General features: G+C 42.9%; 1 protein-coding gene across 8 annotated transcripts in view; it reads right to left on the reverse strand.

The window, feature by feature from the left end:
- Positions 1-24170, reverse strand: part of LOC123500960 (inactive hydroxysteroid dehydrogenase-like protein 1) — a 323618-nt gene that overhangs the window by 174680 nt on the left and 124768 nt on the right. For 7 of the 8 annotated variants that reach the window (XR_006673515.1, XR_006673512.1, XR_006673514.1 and 4 more), the window contains one exon: positions 1000-1110. The exons of the other annotated variant lie outside the window; for it this stretch is intronic. Coding sequence is in view for 4 of the 7 variants with exons in the window: in XM_045249509.1 (XP_045105444.1) it covers positions 1000-1110 (111 nt within the window). In the remaining 3 variants the exon portion in view is untranslated. The remainder of the gene's footprint in view (positions 1-999; positions 1111-24170) is intronic. 8 annotated transcript variants of the gene reach the window in all.

The following is a 24170-nucleotide window of genomic DNA, read 5'->3' on the forward strand; positions in this document are numbered from 1 at the left end:
TATCTACTCCTTGGCTATATGTAGTCTAACACTTATTTCATTTGGAGACAGGAGAACACTATGGCCCCCTTCCCCCTGTACATACGTCTAGGCCTGGGTCCAGTCCTTCTGTAGCACTCTCTGTGTGCTGCTCATACACGTTCGTCCTCAACGATGTGTTCTGCCTGTCATGCAAATAACATCCATGCCTACTGCAAATACAATTACCTATTGCCAATGAGTAAAATAAACACAAGAATAAAGCAATAAAATAAAATAAATAAAAACCATTTATGTAATCATTCTCATTGTAGTATCTAGTCCATATGTCCTTCCTGAGGCTAGAGGACTACTTGCCCTAATGTCTCCTCCATGACTAAAGGACACTGTAACAGTGTGTATAATTTCATTCTTGCTGTTGTGATAATTATCATTTTTACTATCATTATTTACTATTTACATATATGATGCTTCATGTCTCTGTATCCAAGATCAGTGGTGACCTCTCTCTCAGTAGTCAATACACCGCCACTATAGAAGACCAGGAAACACTGGCTACTCACATACGGAGTGAATGAGTGTGATATCCACCAATTGTAAAAATGAAGCATAACCAGTCATATGGCAGGCAAGAGGTAGTAAAATATTGAAAAAAACTCATTGTATAGTAGGTAAAACTTGAATTTATTTTTACTTCCTACAAAAAATACCATGACAGAAGAAAGTAGTATAAAAAAAAAAAAAAAAAAAAAAAATAGAAAACTCTCCCCTTTTTTGTCTTTCTTTTAAGCAGCATCACAGAGCATCGTCATGAGTCTAATGTCACTACAACAAATTTCACATTACCTAAGAATTTAACAATACATCAGTGCACATAATGAAGTGCAGCATATTTTACATCTCTTATGCTAACTGTAGTCATTTTGGCCCTCTTCCTACCAAATTAAATTTCTAACCATACTTCTACCAGCATGGCACAGATTCATTACAGCTTACAAAGAAATTTTTTTTTCAACTTACCCAAAATTCCAATTTCCTTGCCAGCAAACCTTCGTCTAATGTCATCACAGTTGAGTTCACCAGCATATATGCTGACATCCATAACTTCCACTTGTACATTGTATTTACTTCCTGTCAATCAAAAACATACATATTTTAATAAAGCACTCATTATAAGGATAAAAAATGCAACTGATTTATCAACTCTCCTCTACATATAAAAAAATAAAACTTCAAGCACCTAACAACACACGTACCCTTCTTAAAATTATGATTTTTTTCTTTTTTAATGTCAGAGAAAAGGCCAGCCAAGGGCAACACAATGTAAAAAAAAAAGGCCCACTTGAGTGCTGCTTCTTAAAAGATAAAAAGGGTTAGCCAAAATTAGAGAGCAAATGTCTTGATTCCTCTCTCTTAAAAGAAGTTAAGTCGTAGGAAGATGGAAATACAGAAGCAGGTAGGAAGTTCCAGAGTATACCAGTGAAAGGTATGAATGATTGAGAGTACTGGTTAACTTTTATGTTTAAGAGTTGGACAGAATAGGGATGAGAGGAAGAAGAAAGCCTTGTGCAGAAGAAAGGGAGGCATGCAGTTAGCAAGATCAATATAGCAGTTAGCATGAAAGTAGCAATAAAAGATAGCAAGATATGTAACATTTCGGAGGTGAAAAAGAGACTGAAAACAGTCAGTCAGAGGAAGGGAGCTGATGAGACAAAAAGCTTTTGATTCCACCCTATCTAATAAAACTGTGTGAGTAGAACTCCCCAAACATGCAAAGAGTACTCCATACAGGGGCAGATATAGCCCTTGTACAGAGTAAGCAGTTGGAGAGGTGAGAAAAACTGAAGGAGACACCACAGAACTCCCATGTTCATAGAAGCTGTTTTAACAAGAGATGAGATGTGAAGTTTCCAGTTAAGATTATGAGTAAAGGACAGACCAAGGATATTCAATGTATAGAAAAGGGAGACAGTTGAGTATTATTGAAAAAGAGGGGATAGCTTTCTGGAAGGTTGTGTTGAGTTGATAGATGGAGGAATTGAGTTTTCGAGGCATTGAAACTACTAGCTTTTCTCTGCTCCAATTAGAAATCTTAAAGAGATCAGAAGTCAGGTGTTCTGTGGCATCCCTGCATGATGCCACATCTTCTTTAAAGCTGGATGGTCAAGGGAATCTACTTTTGCCAAACACTACAACACAAAAATAATCCAGGAGGGGGACCCATTCCAAGATGCAGTGCTGGACTAACTTGGGCATCCATTTACAAAGATAATATACTTCCTGAGTGGCTATCATTTTATACACAGAGAGGGTTGTATGTTCACGATGGATTTTGAACAGGTGTAAGATGCACAAATGCCTAAGAACCTATCAAGGTCACCCACATGTCTTTAAAATCTTATGGGAATGCAGTGCTTCAGCAAAATAGTGATTTGCTAATATGAAATTACTAAAAGTACATGAGACTTACCATAGGTCAGTTGGAATGTGCTTCAAGTTTTATGAAGCAAATCACTTCTGCTGAAGGGGCGCATTCACATGCCCTCCGCTCCTCCCCTCACACAAAGCCAATGGGGTTTTTATTACTATTAATACATTACATGTTCAGTTTCTCATGTAGGTGGTTGTACCCTTCAAAGTCTGTCGGTGTGGAGACGTGCAGCGTATCTCATGTGAATGGTCCCCTTCAGCAGAAGTGATTTGCTTCATAAAATTTGAAGGATATTTCAACTGACCTATGGTAAGTCTCATGTACTTTAGTAATTCTTTTGAATCTTTTATGGAGACTGCAATTCCAGTGGGCCTTTTTTTCTGACAATTCATTTTGCCTTTGGCAGCTCTCCCTCTTACATGAAAAAAAAAAATGTGGAAGAATTGTTCTGTCCCCTCCATCCTGAGAGCAGCCCAATGGAGGACACATTCAGTCTTTACTGACCATTACTTTCATAACATAGTGAGACAGGAGGGAGATATCTTCATCTTGGGCCCAGTTGTTGTGGCTGGCCACGTAGTATGATGACTACCCATGGTCCATGTCTGACAGGAAAGCCACCCAGGCTGCCTTTCATGAGGTCATTCAAGTATCAGCCTGCCTCCTTTAGGCTGGGATAAGGGGTCAGTAATTGAGTCTGAGCACCTTTCTCAGGCTCAGGCTCATCCTCTAGGATTGGGCTCTGAAAGCACCCTTAGGACACTCAAAAATGGTTGGTCGCCTTGGGTTCTCCCTAGTTTTTGAGACACAAGGGTCACAGAGACTCCCATGTTTCCAGCTGCATTTTCCAGCACCCTCTCTACTCCACCTGAATCAAAGGTTAGTGTCTCCACAATGGACAGTCATTTCATCCTCTATGCCTGGCATATCATTTTGACTCACACCTCCCTCAATGTTGTGTCTGCTAATTTTTTGTATGCAAATCAGATCTCTGTGATAGAAATGTAATTTCTAGATCTAAAATTAATTTCTTCACTTTCTGTTTTTCACACAAAATCAAGTGCCCTGCCTTCCTCCCCTCAGTCTGATTCTTAACACGAGAATTAACTGAGGCAGCGCACAGCAGTGCCAGAGCACCATGCTGCCAGGTGTAGCAGATCTTTTAATCATAGCACAAAGAATTTAGAAAAACAGTGGAACTGCTAGTTTTTTGTATGAAAAACAGATAAGTTAAGAAATTAATTGTAGTTCTAAAAGTTATGTTTAATTAGCAACTGTTAGGAAAAATTTTGGCTAAACCACAAGTGAATCACTAAGGCTAGAAGACATACCTGTTTTAGAACTGAAGCATTTACATGGCTTAGAGTCAACTAGTAGGCTAAATTCATTTTTTGCACAAGTTGAATCATGTTCCACCTCAAGTGCAGAAAGAATGGAGGTGACCAATTAAGAGTGAGTGTAGAATTAGGTATAAGATGATAGGGACTCATTTCAAATAAATCCATCTATATCTGGAAAGACTTAAAAAGAAGTTTAAGGAAAGAATTTACAACAGATGTTAGTTTTGATAGAGCTTGGTAGTACATATATGATATGAAGTATGACTGGGTAGACAGCCCACAGGCCTTTGTTAATGAGTTTATTTGCCAATATTCCATCTTAGAAACTAAATTTGATACCGAAGATTTGCCAAACAGGGATCAGTTGCTCATGAAGAAACTATTATGGGGAATTCCAACAGAGACCCATGCCAAGCTGAGTAGTTTCTTAGAACAAGCCATACCATTAAGAAAAATGATAGATATATTAGAAAGTGAATGTGTGGTAAGGTTACATTAACAGCAGGCTGTCAATACTGTTAAAGAAAGGCCTAAAAATGAAGGTCTAGGGGATTTAAGAATACATGTTCAAGAGTTAACTTTAAAGTTACAGCAGCTTGGTGTAATTTTTGTAGTACAGACAGCTATAACACCCAGGAATATTGTAGTAAGCCCAGGTATGGTGCATGCTATGATTGTAATAGACAGAATTGTAGGAGAGGACATCCGTGTTGTCCAGGATGGAGAGTCTGACAGAAAAGGCTAAATAATGTTTCCCACCATCATGTTAGCAGAAAATATTAAAATGTTATTAGCCATTATAGACACAGGTAGTGAAGTAACCCTGATTAAAAGATCCACTATGTCTCATCTTGATCTTAACATCAATCAAAGGCAAACTTTACCTTACCTAGCTGGAGTAACAGATAGTTCCTTGCATTTGTTAGGTGCAATACGAGTACAAGTAACGATTCCCATCGGTCATGAAATGGATATGGAACAATGGGTACCAGTAGTAACTGGTAACTATTTTGATACAAATAGGAGTAGAGGTATTAAATAAAGCATCATGGAAATGAGATGTTAACAGTCAAACAGTAGTATGGGGAGGCGCCATGTACCCAATAAGACCTACACCACCATGTAAAATTAAGTCAACAAGGAAAATTAAGCCAACCAAAACTGCACCAATAACTACAAGTCATGCTTTGAAAGTTAGTTAGCAGCACAATAATTATGCCACCAGGACACAATGGATTAACTAAGAATAAAATTAAAGAAAACCCAAGAACAACCATATTGGTAAAGCCATATCCAACAGTTAGACAAGTTTATTATCCATTGTGTAAGAGTCGATGCTGACCAACATATACTCTAGCCTATAGCTAACAGATCAAAGAAGCCTGTCACATTAAAAGTGGGAACATATTTAGTAGATGTTACTGAGGTTAAGGATCCTGACCCTGACAAACATATAGGTACAGTGGTACCTTGAGATATGAGCTGCCAGAGATGCACAAGTTTTTTGAGGTGTGAGCTATGATTTGGTAATCTTTTTTATTTTGAGATACAAGTCACGCTTGGGATATTGCCGCAGATCAATGAATCACTGCATCTGTCCATCCTCTGCTGAGCTAGTATCTACATGTTTTCGTGGTTCACTTGCACTGCGATTGTTTTTATATCGTTTTCACACTATTTACTGACTTTTTTTTTTGTCTAAAGAAAGTGCAATTTTAATTTATGTTTAATGTTTACATGTGAATGGTGCCTGCATCCCTTCTTCTCTCCCTCTTCCTCCTCTACTATTTACCACCATTAGCTGCAAATATATGTCTCCAAGGTAAGAACACTAAATAAACTTTTGCTGTTACGGATAACTCGATTTACGCGCGATTGATTTATTCGTCTTTGTTATAACGCGACCGAAAAAGTATTATAATTAATTTAATTTGAGCGATCGGTTTGCTTAAACGCGATTTGGACCAACTACATTTTCAAACTGAGCGCCAGACGCAATTTCAAACTGCACACCAGAGAGTTCCGCAGCTGGCCAATAGGTGGGAGCTCTGGGGCCGGATCCAAGAAGCAGGTTGTTGTCTATGTTCGTACAGACAACCTCCAAAGCAACCTCCTGCTCACATACCAACCTTCATGAAATAGCATCCACAAAGATTCGTTGCTGTTGGGGGGTGGAGGTTGGTAGCCCGCCTAAAAGTGCTCATTGGCTGCCAGGAGCTGGATCCAAGAAACTTTAAAACGTCAGAGCAACCTTCTGCCGCGAAATGGCATTCATGAACGCTTGGAGGGACGGTAACGAGGTTGATCTCAAGTTGCTGGTGACACCACCTCTCCAGGTGGTGTTACCGTCTTATTTATGCATTTATGTTCACAAAACATTTCTATTAGCTTTTTACAAACCTTGCCCCTAAGAGAGGATTGTTTTGTAATGCATAAAGTGAAATCTTACATGGAATACCAAAAAATAAAGTAGAGATGAGATCGCCCACAGACCCTTTTAGCTTATGTGTTGTCTTTCACGATATTTATGTTTCCACTCCTCTATTGCTTGCTGTAATGGATATCATATCTTAGTATTCATATACGCTCATACCATGAGGATAACTTCGACTCTGTGGCACTGAGTGATAGTGAATTACTAATGAAATACCGCGGTATTTCACTAGTAATTCACTATCACTCACTGCCATGTAGTCGAGGTTATCCTCATGGCATGAGCGTATATGAATACTAAGATATGATACCCATTATAGTACGCAATAGAGGAATGGAAACATAAATATCATGAAAGACAACACGTAAGCTAAAAGGGTCACAAGAGGAAGAAGAAGAAGCGGCCGAGTCGCCGCAAGTCTCCGCTTCGTCTGTGGCCGATCTCATCTCTGCTTTATTTTTTGGTATTCCATGTAAGATTTCACTTTATGCATTAGAAAACAATCTTTTCTTGGGGGCAAGGTTTGTAAAAAGCTTATAGAAATGTTGTTTTGTGAACATAAATGCATATATGAGACAGTAACACCTGAAGAAGTGATGTTACCAGCAACCTGAGAGCAACCTCATAGCAATCTCGTTACCGTCCTTCCAAGCGTTTATGGACACCATTTCGCGGTAGGAGGTTGCTCTGACGTTATTAAAGAATCTTGGATCCAGCTCCCGCTCTTCTCATGCCTCATGTGCAGTCTGCCAGCACTGAATACGGACGGAATCTCTTCAATCTGCCTATAATTCACCAAGATGGCCCCAAAACGTCCTTCATCTTCTTCTGCATGTGGGGTTATTTGTGTGATAAGTGGATTTTTGATGAAGTGGTAAAGCTCAGAGGAAGACGGTGACTGTGTGAGTGGTGAAGGCAGTTACGGAGTGAGTGTTTTGTTTATGTATTCTTTGTTTTGCTATTTTCTCTTATTAGTTTTTGCTTTCTCTTATTATTTCTTGCTTTTTTATAAAGTGATAAAACTCAGAGGAAGATGATGACTGACTGTGTTGAGTGGTGAAGGCAGTAACGCAGTGTGTTTTGTTTACGTATTCTCTTTGTTGTTTTCTCTTATTATTTTTTGCTTTCTCATTATTTCTTGGTTTTCCCTTGGCTTTAAATACACTTCTAGCATTTAGAATGGTAAATAATAAACATGTTGATTTAGCCAAGTAAATAGAGTATTTAGCACGAATATTTTTGGACCACATCCCGCATCCCCCCTATTATCTTTTGTTTCTTATGAGAGTTACATGTTTGTTTTACGCGAATTTTTATATACACGATGCCTCTTGGAACGCATTTATCGCGTAAATCGAGAGTTACCTATATCTTATATATCTTCATGCATTGATAAAGTATGCATGTGTACATAAATTAAATGACAAAACAAATTTCTCCTATCACTACCTACCTCCTCCATCGATACTTATCATGGAGGGGGAGGGGGGAAAAATGTAAAGAGACCTCTATGCCGGCTACAGCGGTGCGGCATCTCTCTCTCTCTCTCTCTCTCTCCTACTTAAAACTTCATTTACTCAATGAATAATGTTTACGAGCTCTTCTGTGATCATTAAAGCGTCTTCTGTGGGTGGCTATATTTGTACATTCCAGCTGATCCTAAGTGAAGGTTGGGAATATGGTAGGGTAACATCCTGTAGAATGGACCCTCTGAGATAAAAATACTTTTTAAGAATACAGTATCTATATATATTATCCTTCGTTATGTTTTATTATGTTTCTGTGCAATAATCATTATTTATAAATACCTTTTTTCCTACCTGAAAACATGTAAAAAAAAAAAAAAAGGTTCTCTTTTTGGAGAGGCTGGAATGGATTAATGGCATTTCCACTGTTTTCAGATACGAACTTTTTGAGATATGAACTCCATTACAGAATGAATCAAACTCATATTTCAAGGTACCACTGTATTTAGTGTTTAGAAAGAGCAACATGATCTTGTCTGGTGCACGATAACAAGGACAATCAATCCTGTGCCAATGAAGTAGCTGGTGGGGGAATTAGGAGTCTCTGGTATCTGGGACAAGATCAGTATGGACATATATACTGTCATACCTCGGTCATACCTGGTCCTGTGTTACTGTCTTATATATGCATATATGTTCACAAAACATTTCTATTAGCTTTTTACAAACCTTGCCCCCAAGAAAGGATTGTTTTGTAATGCATAAAGTGAAATCTTACATGGAATACCAAAAAATAGAGCACAGATGATGAGATTGGCCACAGACGGCGGAGACTACGGCGACTTGGCCACTTCTTCTTCTTGTGACCTTTTTAGCTTGGCGTGTTTTCTTTCATCACGATATTACATTTGTTTCCACTCCTCTATTGCCTGCTATAATGGATATCATATCATAGTATTCATATACGCTCATGCCATGAGGATAACCTCGACTCCGTGGCAATGAGTGATAGTGAATTACTAATGAAATACCGTTTAATGGATATCATATCTTAGTATTCATATACGCTCATGCCATGAGGATAACCTCGACTCCATGGCAATGAGTGATAGTGAATTACTAATGAAATACAACGGTATTTTATTAGTAATTCACTATCACTCACAGCCACGAAGTCGAGGTTGTGTGAACCTTCGCTAAGCGGGGTTGCTTGTATATATATATATATATATATATATATATATATATATATATATATATATATATATATATATATATATATATATATATATATATATATATATATATATATATATATATATATATATATATATATATATATATATATATATATATATATATATATATATATATATATATATATATACACATATATATATATATATATATATATATATATATATATATATATATATATATATATATATATATATATATATATATATATATATATATATATATATATATATATATATATATATATATTACAGTAATACTCCGCTTAACGAACAGGATAGGTGTCAAAGCTGTTCGTAGAGCGAAAATTCGTTAAGCGGACGTAATTTTCCCATAGGTTATAATGGAAATAGGGGATGCGTTCTGGGCTGGTCCCCAACATACCACATGGGTTAAAAAAAAAAAAAAATATATATATATATATATATATATATATATATATATATATATATATATATATATATATATTTACACGTTTGGCAGCATGTTCGGCCACCGGTGTATCACTACTTTTATGATGTCATATGAATCATTGGAAGTTACAGGAGCTATGTACAAATTCTCTCACATTCTCGCATTTATGTTCACAAAACAACATTTCTATTAGCTTTTTACAAACCCTGTCTCCAAGAAAGGATTGTTTTGTAATGCATAAAGTGAAATCTTACATGGAATACCAAAAAAATAAAGCAGAGATGAGATGAGCCACAGACAAAATGGGAGACTCGCGGCGACTCGGCCGTTTCTTCTTCTTGTGACCCTATTATCCTGCGTGTTGCCTTTCCCCATGATATTTGTTTCCACTCCTCTATTGCCTGCTATAATGGACATCATATTATAGTTTTCATATACGGCCATGCCATAAGAATAACCTCAACTCCGTGGCACTGAGTGATAGTGAATTATTAATGAAATACCGCGGTATTTCATTAGTAATTGACTATCACTCAGTGCCACAGAGTCAAGGATATCCTCGTGGCATGACCGTATATGAATACTAAGATATGATATCCATTATAGCAGGCAATAGAGGAGTGAAAACATAAACATCATGATGAAAGTAACACCAAGCAAAAGGGTCACAAGAAGAAGAAGAAGCGGCTGAGTGGCCGCGAGTCTCCCGCTTCGTCTGTAGCTTATCTCATCTCTGCTTTATCTTTTGGTATTCCATATAAGATTTCACTTTATGCATAGCAAAACAAGGGGCAAGGTTTGTAAAAAGCTAATAGAAATGTTGTTTTGTGAACATAAATGCATATATAAGACAGTAACACCATCTGGAGAGGTGGTGTTCCCAGCAACCTCAGAGCAACCTCAGAACAACCTTGTCACCGTCCCTCCAAGTGTTCATGGATGCCATTTCGCTGCAAGTGGCTGCTCTGACGTTATTAAAGAATCTTGGATCCAGCTCCAGGAGCGCTAGAGACAGAGGCGGGGAGCCAGCCAATCACAGCGAAGCTACCGCGTTCAGTCCCTCACCCGGCAAATTCAAACCCAGAAAATTTGCTAAAACGGATGTGGTTGTACGTTATGTGGACTTATTGGTCTAACTTTATATAGTACGTTAACCCGTCCACTCCGGCACTATTTTTCAAATCATAGACCGCCAGTGCGGCAGGTTTTAGCAATTTTTTTTTTTTTTTTTAACGCGGAAATGGAATCCTTGTGGTCCAAAACCAAAGAAAAATGGGTTATAAGTACCTGTTGAATATGTAAAGTTTTGCGCTATAAGCCAAAACGTGTCTGAGCCAGGCATTTTCTATGCCCACTGGTGAGCGGTAAATACTAACTGATGATGTTGCCGTATTGGTCACCCTTTATGTTTTACTTTGTCTACTGCATGTATATAATGTTTTTGTACCTCAAGTTGTCAAGGCATGTTCGTAATGATTATATGCGAATGCAAAAGTAATGGAAAACAATAAGATAAATGACCACATAACAGTAATACTCTCTCTCTCTCTCTCTCTCTCTCTCTCTCTCTCTCTCTCTCTCTCTCTCTCTCTCTCTCTCTCAGAATAGTATGAGCGATAGCGTATATAGTGAGGTAGATAAGTGATGTGTTGTCACAGATGAGTGACATGAGTGCTGTGAAATAGATGAGTGAAATGAGTCTTGTGTGTTGTGAAACAAAGGAGTATTGTGTTGTGAATTACTGTAAATGACTGACATGAAATAAGCCTCGTCCAAGGTCATGGACATAAACAAAGCACGGGCAGTCTTCAGGGATGACTCTGTCAAAATTTGAGAGCTCGGTAACGCATTGGGAATATTCTACGAATATTTGTATTTGCCGACGCATAACGTGCGTCGTCCGCAGTCTTCGGAATTTTTTTACCGACGACACCGTGTCGTCGTCCGCAGCGGACGGGTTAAACCGGAAATTCGTTAAACGAAAGTCCGTTACGCGGAGTATTACTGTGTATATATATATATATATATATATATATATATATATATATATATATATATATATATATATATACAGTCCCTGGACAAATTATTAGACGCACCTTGGTTTTCTTTGTATTTTGCATGTTACGAGTAGAAAACGTTCATTAATTATGGTTTCACATGACTAAAGCTTACTAATAATCATTTCCATACTGTTTCTCAATGCAAGGAGCGCATTTTCAGGACTATCTATCATTTGATCTTGAAATAATGTAAGAGAGCACGACTGCATATTTACAACACGAGCAAAGCATTGCTTGAAGAAGATTTGCCTTGAAGATCTGTTTGCCACTACGAAAGAGATAAAATCCAGACTTGAAAGCAGTGGCATCAGTGTATGTGAATGAACAGTACGCTGACAACTATCCGATATGGACTTCAGTGCATGTAAACCCTCTCGGAAGCCAAAATTGACTAAAGCCGAGCAAGAAAAACGCCTGAAGTGGGCCAAAGACTTCAAGGACAAGGACTTAGATTTTTGGAGATCGGTGAGTAGCTTCCTATTTTCCACTCTTTTATCTGTTTTACATTCTCAGGTAATGGTGAAATGGTAAACTAATCAAGAGTTTTCCTTCTGCATTTCAGGTGTGCTTCAGTGACGAGAGCTCCTTTGATATGATGGCGAAGAAACCCCAGTTCGTACGGAGGCGCCCTGGTGAGAAATACCATCCTGACTGTATTATACCGACTTTGAAACATCCTACCAAAGTTATGACTTGGTCTGTTATAAGTGGGAAGAGCACTGGCTGTCTGTACGTGGTTATGGGAAAATGCAACAAGATCAATACAAAGAAATTTTGCAGAAGAGGCTACTTCCCTAACTAAGAGATTGATTTACAAATGGAGAACCCTTTGTTTTTATGCAAGATGGGGCTCCCTGCCATACCGCTCGATCAATAAAAGCCTTTTTACAGCAAGAGAATGTTCTTCTACTTCCCTGGCCAGGAAATTCACCAGATATGAATCCTGTAGAAAATGTATGGGAGATGATAAAGAGAGAAGTGGCAAAGGATATCATTACAACGAAACATCAACTGATTGAGAAGATAATTCATGTCTGGAATCATCATCCACAGATCTAGGAGGCAGTTCAGTCATGTATTGATAGAATGCCAAGTCGTATCGAAGCGTTAATAACTGCAAAAGGAGGTATGACAAAATATTGACAACAGTAAGTTCTTGTTTTACACTAGAAATGCGTTCCTCAAAAAGCTATTGTAAACCAAAATTAGTGTAAACCGAACCCGTTTTAACATGTATTAGATAGGAATACGTTCCAGCTCAGTATGAAAGTCGATCGAAAAAAGTAAACAAACATCCATCTTAACCTTCAAGGTTTCAATAATAGACAGGGCCTTTTCTGAAATGAGGCTCAACGAGAGTGGGGCATGCTGGCGTGTTTGGCTGTCTATCCAAATTTTAAGTAAACCCTTCAACCAATCCATAATGGGTTCCAGATGTTTTGTCAGCAATTTTACCTGCAGGCTTGAAGCATTAGCTGCTGCCTCCTTAACACTTGAAGCATTCCTCAAAACTGTGGTAAATTCAGGGAACGGCTTTTAGCTGACAAGCCTTCCCCAAGTTCTTTTCTCTTGACTATATCAAGCTTTGTTTCCAACATTAAACTTTTCCTGGCTCATTCACCCTTACCCACTTCTTCACCAAGATCCAAATTACGTTTCGGTGACATTTTGGACAGGAATTGGTCTTAAATGCAAAGAATAATTTAAGTAAATCACCGAGCACAGTCTCACTGTTATTCGTCGTGGTGGCGCGAAAGTGACTGGTTTGTTGTTGGTCCGACTTGGTTGCAGTGCAGCGCCACAATCACAGACTTTCAAATATCGTAAGTATGATTTTTTTTATCGTAAATTGAAAAAATGGTAGTAATTGTCAATTATCGTATCTGCGAATGTATTGTATACTAAACTAGTGTAAAACGAGGACTTACTGTATATGCCTTTTGTCCTTGAGTGATGATATATTGGTCAATAATGTAGAAATAAAGATCTACTATTATCAGATAAGCATTTTTACTAGCCTTAAGTATTCATATTACTTTAATCTGTAAGTTTTAGGCATGTCTGATTCTAATTAGCAGGTGCGTCTAATAATTTGTCCAGGGACTGTGTGTGTATATATATATATATATATATATATATATATATATATATATATATATATATATATATATATATATATATATATATATATATATATTTTAATACTAAAATTAATTTCTTTACTTACCTGTTTTTCATACAAAATATAGCAGTCCCACTGCTCCACATACCTTTTCGCCGAGAAACCGCCCGCTTTAGCGCTACGCCTGGCAGCGTGGCGCTCATTGCTGCCGCCAGCACACTGCGTGGTCAACCGTCAGTTATTTTTCAAGGGAGAAAACCTGACTGGGGGAGGAAGGGAGGGCAGTGAAGTTTTGTATGAAAAACAGGTAAGTGAAGAAATTAATTTTAGTATTAAAAATTAGATTTCTGTCACAGACACCTGTTTTTCATACAAAATATAGCAGACTCCAACATTGAAGGAGGCGGGAGTCAGAAGAAAGTGCCAGGCGTAGAGGGTGAAAACAAACTGTCCATATGTAGACACTAACCTCTTGGCTGAGGCCGGGCAGCATAGGGGTGCCAGCGGGCTCGGCTAAGGGTTTGGGAGGTCCTCCTAACCCGTGTGTCTAAAAGGGAGCAGGCCTTAGGGGTCAGGGGATGAGTGTTCCAGGAGCATGCTCAATACCCTGACACAGAGGAGAGAACCCCGGCTACTGACCCAATCAACTAAGACGAGCAGTGTAAGTGAGCACTGGAGTGTTCACCTGAGGGAGCCGAAGCGTTACCCCAGAGCAAGGAGGACCTTGTGGTAGTTGTCAGCCCACAATGTGACCGGCTGCAACAACTGGACCCAGGGAAAAAACGTCGCCTTCCTTCCGCACTATATCGCGGAGATAATGGTCGGCAAAGACCGAGTGAGTCCTCCAGCGTGCTGCCTTCAGGATGGTCGGAACCGAGCAGTTTTCCCAGAGGAGCATGGAGGCAGCAATGCCACGGATGTCATGGGCACGGGCATTGACCTCGAGGCAGACAGAGTCAGAAATAGCCTCATGGGCAGACTTGATGGTATCCCTGAGAAAGTATGAGATGGCCGCTTTCGACATAGGTCGAGAAGGGCGTTTAACTGCAACAAACAGATTCCTGGGCCTTGTCTCTGAAGCAGTCCGTTGTAAGTAGTGGCAGAGAGCCCGAATAGGGCACAAAAAGCGCTCCTCATCCATGGAACCGAGAATGGAAGTAAGGCTCTTAATATGGAATTCCCGGGGCGTGCTGTGAACTCCCGTATCCGTCTTAGCAATGAACTCAGGGAGATAGCAGACCATAAGATCCTGTCCTTGCCAGCTAGTCCGGGAGGAGAGGGCCTGGATCTCCCCTATTCTCTGCACTGTAGCTAATGCCAGGAGAAAAAGAGTTTTTCTGGTCAGGTCCCTGGAGGACGAGAGCCGAAGGGGCTCGAAGGGGGCCTTGGACAGGTAGCGAAGAACTACATCCAAGTTCCAGGAAGGACTAAGATTCCTAGTAGGTCTGCGGGGTTGAGAAGAGCACGCCTTGACAATAGCACTCAACACCCGGTCATTGTTGAGGTCCACGCCCCTGATTGCAAAGACTCCATTCAGCATGGCCTTATAACCCTTAACCCCTTCCTTACCGCAAGACTGTTTTGTGGTATGTGCGTACCACGTGCAAAAGCAACCTCGTGGTACCGCAAGATGCCGCCGTGTACACACACACCAATACATTTCCGTGTATAACCGTGGCCTGAGTGCGGATTTTGCCTTTTTCATGCTCCACATGGTTCACTATAAACAAACACTGGAGGCGTTATTTTTAGCCACCCCAGCGTAACAAACCCCCTCCCCACTAGCCAATCAATATCGGAGTTAATTTTTCATGCATAAACTATAAAGCCAATCACTATTCTTTGACATATATTATTTCCACAGTCCCCCCGAGAACATCAGTTCTCTAGTATCGGCCGTGGTGAAACTGTTCTATTGCCTCTAGTTAGAGATAATGGCGTCTGCTTCGTGTAGCAGCGATGAGGATTATCATAATTATGAGACATAGTGAGGATATGCTGGAAGACTCTCCAGATGAATATGATTCAGACTATGATCCTGAAAAAGAAATAGGAGAGAGTGATAGTGACAGCAGTGTTGAAACCCTCTCGGCAAGTGAGGGGGAGCAGCCTAGTTATGACTGCCTCAGGGCCACCTTCACCAGGTGCAGAGTGTGTGGTGCTGAATTTATGATTAGTGCACAATTTATGATTATATTTACGTTTTCTTTTATTAATAAAATGACAAAAATATGTTTAGAAAAAAGTACATAACACTGAGTTAGAAAGAAATATAATGTGTAGATCTGGCCGTGAGGCACGTGCGCACACGGGCAGGGGCCTGCGGTATAGGAGGAGAACGCTTTGTTTATATCGGGGGGTGGCTGCGGTAAGGACGGGGTTAATGGCAGAGGTAGAGAGATTGCAATCCTGGCGCAGGTGAACAAGAAAATCTGCGACCTTTTGGACCGTGGGATTGGAGACAGTGTGGCCGTGATCTTTGCACCACTTCCCGTACACCTTCCACTTGTGCTGATAGTTGGAAGCAGAGGAAGGCCTCTTGTCATGAGATAAGAACTGGGCCACCTTAGAGGAGAAACCCCTGTGCCTCAGAAAGCGCTGGATAGTCTCCACCCTGTCAGCTGAAGCCCGGGGAGACCGATGTGGAACTTGTGGATGTGTGGCTGTCTCAATAGATCCTTGCGAAGAGGGAGGTGGCGGGGAGGCTCCACCAACACCGCCAACAGATCTGGAAACCATTCCTTCTGAGGCCAGTAAGGGGCTATGAGGATGAGACGGGTGTTCCGGGAAGCCCGGAGCTTGTTGAGAACTCTCCTAATGAGAGGGAAGGGTGGAAAGGCGTACAGATCCTGGTTGTCCCAATTGTAGAGGAAGGCGTCTGTGGCGATGGCCGCCGGATCCTGAAAGGGGGACACAAAGTTCGGAATCCGGTAATTGAGACGAGTGGCGAACAGGTCGACTGTCGGGTAGCCCCAGACCCGCCACAGCAGGTGACAAACATCCATATGTAAGGTCCACTCTGTGGACAGGGATTGGTGTCGGCGGCTGAGGCAGTCGGCCACCACATTGACTGAGCCCCTCACAAACTGGGGCAAGATCGACACTGCATGCGCTTCTGCCCAGTCGAGGACCTGGCGTGCCTCGAGGTTGAGAAGGATAGAGTGAGTACCCCTCTCCCTGTGCAGGTAAGCGAGGGCCGTGGTGTTGTCCGAGAAGACAGCGACAACTGAGCCCCTCACCACCTCCGTGAAGTGCTGGAGGCCGAGGCGGATCGCACGGAGTTCTAAAACGTTCACGTGGAGCGTCTGTTCCTGGATGTTCCACAGGCCACTCACAGAAGCCTGGAGGAGCGATGCACCCCAGCCGACTGTAGAGGCATCCGTGTAGAGAAGGTGGTCCGGAATGGCAACCTGAAGAGGCTGACCCTGCCCCAAGTTCTCGTCCTCCAGCCACCATTCCAGGTCCTGACGTGAAGCACTGTCCCAGCTGACCGGATGGTCGTCTAGCATCGACCACCTGTCCCATTGCTGGTTCAGTTGGATCTGCAGGAGACGCGTCCGCCTCCTGGATCCCGGCACTAGATGATTGAGGGAAGACATGTGCCCCAGAAGTCTCAACCAGTGCTCCGCTGGGGAGGATGGGCAACTGAGGAAGGAGCGGAGTAAATCATGGAGGCCTCGAATCCTCCCCTGGGTCGGGAAAACCCTCAAAAGAGGGGAGAGAATCACCATCCCGAGGAAGGTCTTCTCCTGTGCAGGGGTCAGGGATGACTTCTCCCAATTTTCTCGGATGCCCAGGTCCGAGCAGACCCTGAGCAGACAAGCTGTGGCGTGTCGAGCTTCTACCGCTGAAGAGGCCAGTACCAACCAGTCGTCGAGGTAGTGAAGGATGCGGAAGCCCGGACAACGATAGAACTCCGCTGAGACAGGAGCCATCAGACGAGTGAAAACCTGCAGAGCAGTGGAGAGACCAAAGCAGAGGACTCGAAACTGCAAGTGGTACCCCTCCCACATAAAGCGCAGGAACTGACAGCTGTGGGGATGAATGGGCACCTGAAGATATGCGTCCTGAAGGTCCAGTGACACCATCCAGTTGTCCTGTCGGATGGCCGACATTACCGTCCGGACAGTCTCCATCCTGAATTTGGTGGTGACGACGTACTTGTTGAGGAGGGAGAGGTCGATGACGGGGGCGGAACCCGCCTGTGGCCTTTGGAACGACAAACACATAGCTCTAGAAACCTGGGGAGGGAGGCGCTTCCTCTATAGCCCCTTTTGTCCAGACGCTGGAGCTCCATCTCAAGGGCAAGACCCTTGGGTGACACTGGGGCATAACCCCTGCGATCCTCGAAGAGAGTGGTCAGGGGTGGAGGGGAAGAGAAGGGGATCTGGTAGCCTTCCCGCAGAACGCTGAGGACCCATTCCTCTGCCCCGATCTTGAGCCAACCTTCCCAGCAAAGGGCCAGACAGCCCCCCACCACCCCATGGTGAGAAAGACTGTCATTTCCGAAAGGGCTTACCCCTCCGTCCTCCTGACTGCCCACTAGGGCGGGCAGAGAGCGGTCCGGAAGATCCACCCCGAGGATTCCCAGGACGAGGGCGAACTTGTGTTCGCCGGGGAGGAGCAGCCGGAGGCCTCGAGGCTGAGGGGGCAGGAAGATGAGAACCGCGCTCCACCAAGGGAGTACCGGTGGCCGGACGTGGACGAGCCAGGGCCCTGAGAGCAGTCTCATGGAGAGTCATGGCAGCATTACTCTTGGAAGACTGGAATGCCTCCTGCAGCTTGGCCTCATCAAAGAGGAGAGGAGAAAAGATGGGGGACCGTCTAAGGATGCCCTTCTCCACCTGAGAGAAGGTGGGTCTGAGGTGGGCAATGTAGGACTTCCTTCTCCAGGCCCGAAGATTGGCATTGACATAAGTAGAATCACGGCAGATGTCATTCAAGGCCATACGAACAGCCTTAAAGAGCTGTCCCTCCAAATCCAACAGGTGCGAGGGGAGATGCGGTACCGTCAGTAGGTGAAGGGCACCTAGGCACCTAAAAGAGTAGTTGAGTGCGTCCAGAGAACGAGCAACCACTCCCTTTATCCTGGCGACCTCCTGCTGGTCATGGATAACCCTCAGCTCACGGGAGCCCGAGTTCAAGGCATGGTGCAAGTCCTGGTTAACAGCAATAGCCTTCCCTGAGCCTTCCTGGTCCAATACTGCGTACATCCTGGCAAACCTGCCTGAAGGATAACCAAGAGAAGCCGGCTTCCTGTCATTGGCCTTCAGGTAAGCATTGTTGGCTTGCTCCCTGAAGAACTGGAGGGGTTGAGCCCTAGCGAGGAGAATCGGCCCTCCCTGTGACTCAGGTGCACCAGCTCCGGGCGCGAGAGGACCCTCTTGCTCAAGCCTTTGGCCCCTCGCGTCCTCAAACACTGAATTGATGTAATCCATCATGCGATGGTACATGGAGGCCGATGGGGGCTGGGTCTCATCCTCCTCCAGCCCCCAGGGATATGGAGGGACGGGGCAGGTCCTGGAGACAAGGAGGCCGGGCCCTGCCACCCCGAACAAGAAGGCCGGGGGGAACCATGGAGTACCTGTCTATCAGTGCTATCCATGAGGAGAAGGTCACTACCCCGGAGACGGGCAGTCCGGGGTGCCTCCAGGAGCGGAGACGCCAGCCTCAGAGGGAAGCGCACACCTCGAGGGAGGGAGGTCCTGGCGCCTCTCTGGCGTAAGACAGTGGGTTTGGTAGGACGTGGGGGTCGGCTGACTCTGAGCCCCTAGCGGCCGAAAGGACATAGGTGGCAGCCCGTGGAAAGGGCGTGGGCAAGCCACCTGGTAGGCGAAGGGGCAGAGCATCACCCTTGCCTGGGCCCTCACCCTGGGCCTTGGGGGAGGGGCCAGGAGCAGTGCACTGGTCCACCCTCTCCCTGTCCCCCCACCGACCGGGCCTGGGAAGGAGCCAGGGCACCGGTCACCACTGATGTGGGGCGGGACTTCTTGATCCTTCTAGCGTCATCCTTAGGAGGATGAGAACGCTTGAAGCCACCTCAAGCCCCGGACGGCCCCCTGGCCCCCTGACTTGATGTGACTGCACACACCTTTTTGCGTCAGGACTCTGGGGGGGCAGGACACTGAACTTCATCAGGTCTCTGTCCGAGGACGAGGGAGAGCTGAAAGAGGTGGGTCAGTAGCCAGGAAGACACAGGGTTATGTAACTCTCCCAACCGTGAAGACACCAGGCTGTCAACAGAGGCAAGGAGTTGCTCCTGCCAGGATTCCAAAAACAGGGAAAGATCTATAGAGACTGGAGGCTTAGACCCCTGCTGAGAAGCTGAATCATCAGCAGTGAGTTCATCCTGAGAAATTACACTACCTGCCTGAAGGGCAACACCTCCAACAGAAACAGCAGAGGAGACCTGAGAGCTAGAATCCCTAGACATATGGCTCGTGTCACTGCTGATACCAGACCGGGTAAGAGACCCCTTAGACTTACCCTTTAAGTTAGCTTTAGCCTCCCTCTTGCGCCTCAACCCGCATTGATACTTGTAGGCGGTAAGAATCTTATCCTTGCTCCAGCCAGAACACTCATCACACCTCTTACCTAGGCTGCAGAACTCCCCGCACTTGATACAGACCAAATGAGGATCGTGGAGGACATTACCCAAGACCCTGGTACAGTCAGGCCTAGAGCAAATCCGCCTCGTGGGCTGTGGCGAAGGAGACGTAAACCCCGCAGAAGGACCGGCAGGGGCGTCCATATGGCTGGCCAAAACACCCTCCAGCACGGGAACAGACAGCCCCGAAGACACAGGAACATCACTAGAATCTTCCTCCATAGAAACAGGAGGAGAAAAGAAGGCGAAAAAAGGCGAGGAAGAAAGGAAGCAGCGGCGGAAACGCAGGTCTACTCGCTCTGCGCGCTGAGAAATAACTGACGGTTGACCACGCAGTGTGCTGGTGGCAGCAATGAGCGCCGCGCTGCCAGGCGTAGCGCTAAAGCGGGCGGTTTCTCGGCGAAAAAGTATGTGGAGCAGTGGAACTGCTATATTTTGTATGAAAAACAGGTGTCTGTGACAGAAATATTTATATATATATATATATATATATATATATATATATATATATATATATATATATATATATATATACAGTAAGGTCCCGGGTTACGTCGGTCTCGAGTTACGTCAAACTCGCACTTACGTCAGTCCACTATAAGGCAATTTAAGATTTAAAAAATTGAAAATTTATAAATTGTAAAGCGCGGGGTTTATTGTTATTGTTGACCGCCAGGCGTCACTAGTGGTTATCCACCACACCGCCCACCTCATGTTTGAATACAATAACACTCTACATACCTCAGTTCCACCACACCGTCGCCCCTGGCAAGAGTGTTCCTACATCTGCGTTTGCTGACTATCTTAGTATCTTGCTCAATGGCAGCAAAAAAAAAAACCCTCCTGAGTGATAGCAGTGATGCTAAGAAAAGGAAAACCATTACGCTACAAGAAAAAGTGGACATAATTAAAAGACATGAGAAGGGAGGCAGCAGCTGTGTGTAAGGGAGTGAAGAAGAAAATGGGAAGCCCGTTACCATGACAACGGGGAGGTTGATGACTTTGAGGGCTCACGCACCTATCACAACAATAACAACTCTGGAGCTCACTTGCACCATCTGCGCTTGTCTGCTGATCCCTATTGCCCTTTCCTATTGCATTTCCTGCCCCGCTGCCCACGCTTCTACTCCCACCGCACTGCACTACGCTCCCAGCTGTCCGCCCTGGGCGTCACAACATTCGACCTTCCCACCCTCCTGGCGGCCTCAGGCGTCCATCCCTCTGGTAACATGCAGTCCTTCGCGTTCGCGGCCCTAATCAACAACAAAAACAAGCTTGTGTTTCATATTCCTGCATACTTGTAAATAATATAACAATATAACCTTTTACTTATATAACGCTTCTACTCCTACCGCACTCCACAAAGCTCCCAGCTGTCCGCCCTGGGCGTCACAACATTCGACCTGCCCACCCTCCTGGCGGCCTAAGGCCGCCCCTCTCGGCAACCTGCAGTCCTTCGCATTCGTGGCCCTAATCAATATATTCCTACATAGTTGTAAATAATATACCAATATAACAATATAACCTTTTACTTACCTGAATAACCATAAAAAATTATTGGTTGAAAACTCAATAATATGCTTTGAAAGTACAAAAACTCGAGTTACGTACAAAATCGACTTACGTCATGTTTCAGGAACGTAACTCTGACGTAACTCGGGACCTTACTGTATATATATATATATATATATATATATATATATATATATATATATATATATATATATATATATATATACACAGGCAACCCCCCCTTAACGAAGGTTCACACAACGAAATTTCGCTATAAAGAAGGTTTAATTTTACTACCATCTGCTCGTTTAACGAACACCAAACTCGCTTTAACGAAGTTTTATCCAGGTAATTTTTTCCAAGTTTGAAAGCCCTGCCGTATCACACAAGCCAACAGGCTTTTGAATACACCAGCACCTCTTGTGGACAACAAACACACCACTCACTCACCCTATTCAAAACAATAACAGCGTCAGCAGCAGCTTCTCTGCCCTTGCTCAACTTACCACCAAAATGCCCTGCAAGACCAGGAAGTCTCTTATTCTCGAAGTGAAGCTGGATTCACAGACACGAGAGAGGCAAGAAAACTAATAGCATTGCTCGCCACCAACTTGACTCCATCTATTGTCTCTACTATTTTCAAGTCACCAGACTCTATTAAGAAGGCTGGTGAGACTGTATCTTCCTTGCAAGCTAAAAGAACCACCTGAACTCGTGACTCTACAATAGATAAAATGAAAAGCCTTGTGGAAATGTGGTAGATAAGTTTTGAATGTGATACAATGATGTGCCCTTTGCTTACATTCCACAGGTTGCCTGTTAGTGTCTTTCCTGTTATACTCTCCCTCCCTTCATAAATTCAAAATCATCAACATTATAAAGTTACGTACATACATACATTAGTGTACATTATAATGTCTTAAATTAAACTGTCTAAATGTTTAACTTCATAATTTTTACTTTTGTTAAACCTTTCACTGTACTATGATGCACTCTCGCTTTGTTTACTCTCAATGGAAGTTCAAGTCAGGTGTTAAACTTGTTATAATCGATTAGCTTAACGAAATTTCGCTTAAAGAAGGGTATTTTAGGAATGTAACCCCCTTTGTTAAGCGGGGTTTGCCTGTGTGTATATATATATATATATATATATATATATATATATATATATATATATATATATATATATATATATATATATATATATATATATACTGACTGACTGACTCGCGAATTCGACAATCATATCTTGCAAGCCACCCACCCGGTCAAATCCACCACCAGCCCGCCAGGCGGAAGTGTAAACCAACGCTACTCTGTGCCAAAGCTGCCACTCATAGGTGAAATCCCCTACAGTAGGTGATTTTAGCCTAATGTAGGGGGTAGGGGATGCCTACAGGGAAAATAGCAATTTGCAAGGGAAACTAGAGTTTATTGACAATATGTAGGGGAATGTTTTTTTTTTATTTCAAACACTAAATATGTGTCTGGACACCCATTACAGTTTATGAAATAAGGATTATATATATATATATATATATATATATATATATATATATATATATATATATATATATATATATATATATCTGATGCAACATGTGGAAGTATGGTGGAATGTGGCGAGGTGCTCTATTAGGACAAGAGTCGATCGCTTATTGCCGCGCACATCGTCCAGTCTGGCATGATAATATACTGAAGAAAAGTTAATTTTTCGATACCAGGAAGTTTTTTTTTATTTTTTTTGTAGTAAAAGAATAAAACTGCATAAAATATAAATACATTCATTTTCACACAATAATATAGGCATGTACAAAAAGGAATTTTGGGATTGGCATAGGTGAGAATTGGGGAAAATGTGCATGAGTGCTAGGTGAGAGTTGGAGGAAATGTGCATGAGTGGTAGAGAGAAATGAAAATTTAGAGTGGCAGCCTTGCAGCCTGTGTGTCGCTTAATCTGCGTCACTCTTACCCACAGACGGCGTTCCCCAGCCCTAAGAAGCACAACTTCCTGCTTTTCAAAGATAAGCTTGAGCTTATAAGAAAGTGTTTGCTTTTTTTTTTTTTTTTTTTTACAGTAAGGCCTATAGCGCCTGTAGGCACACTTGAAGAGTGTATGGGAAGCGCTGTTCAGCTTCCGCCCATTAGTGGTACAGGCAATTTTATTTATAGTGGTACCCATATTAGGGCCTATATCACCGCCCAAGCTCATCTTGAGTGTAACCACCTAGAACCTGGGTATCATGGTGATATGTAGGTAACTTTAAACCATGCGACAAATGGCAAAGTGTTTTAAGGCTGTACGTGGTGGGATTCGAACCTACGAGTGGACGTCTGCCCGATCCCACGCTCACCACCTTATCCACTATGCCACCGCCTCCAGGCAGGTATAGTTCACAGTGTCGTTGCACTTCAAATGAGTGTCCCTAGATCAACAGTATCAATAATTTGGAAGAACAGAGACAAGTACCGCGAGACCATTGTATCATGCAAGTGTTTTTATTTCCAAAAATGTACTGTACAGCACCCTATGTGTTTAATGGAA

This window comes from Portunus trituberculatus, unplaced genomic scaffold (assembly GCF_017591435.1).
Source record: "Portunus trituberculatus isolate SZX2019 unplaced genomic scaffold, ASM1759143v1 PGA_scaffold_522__18_contigs__length_968829, whole genome shotgun sequence".
NCBI lineage: Eukaryota > Metazoa > Arthropoda > Malacostraca > Decapoda > Portunidae > Portunus > Portunus trituberculatus.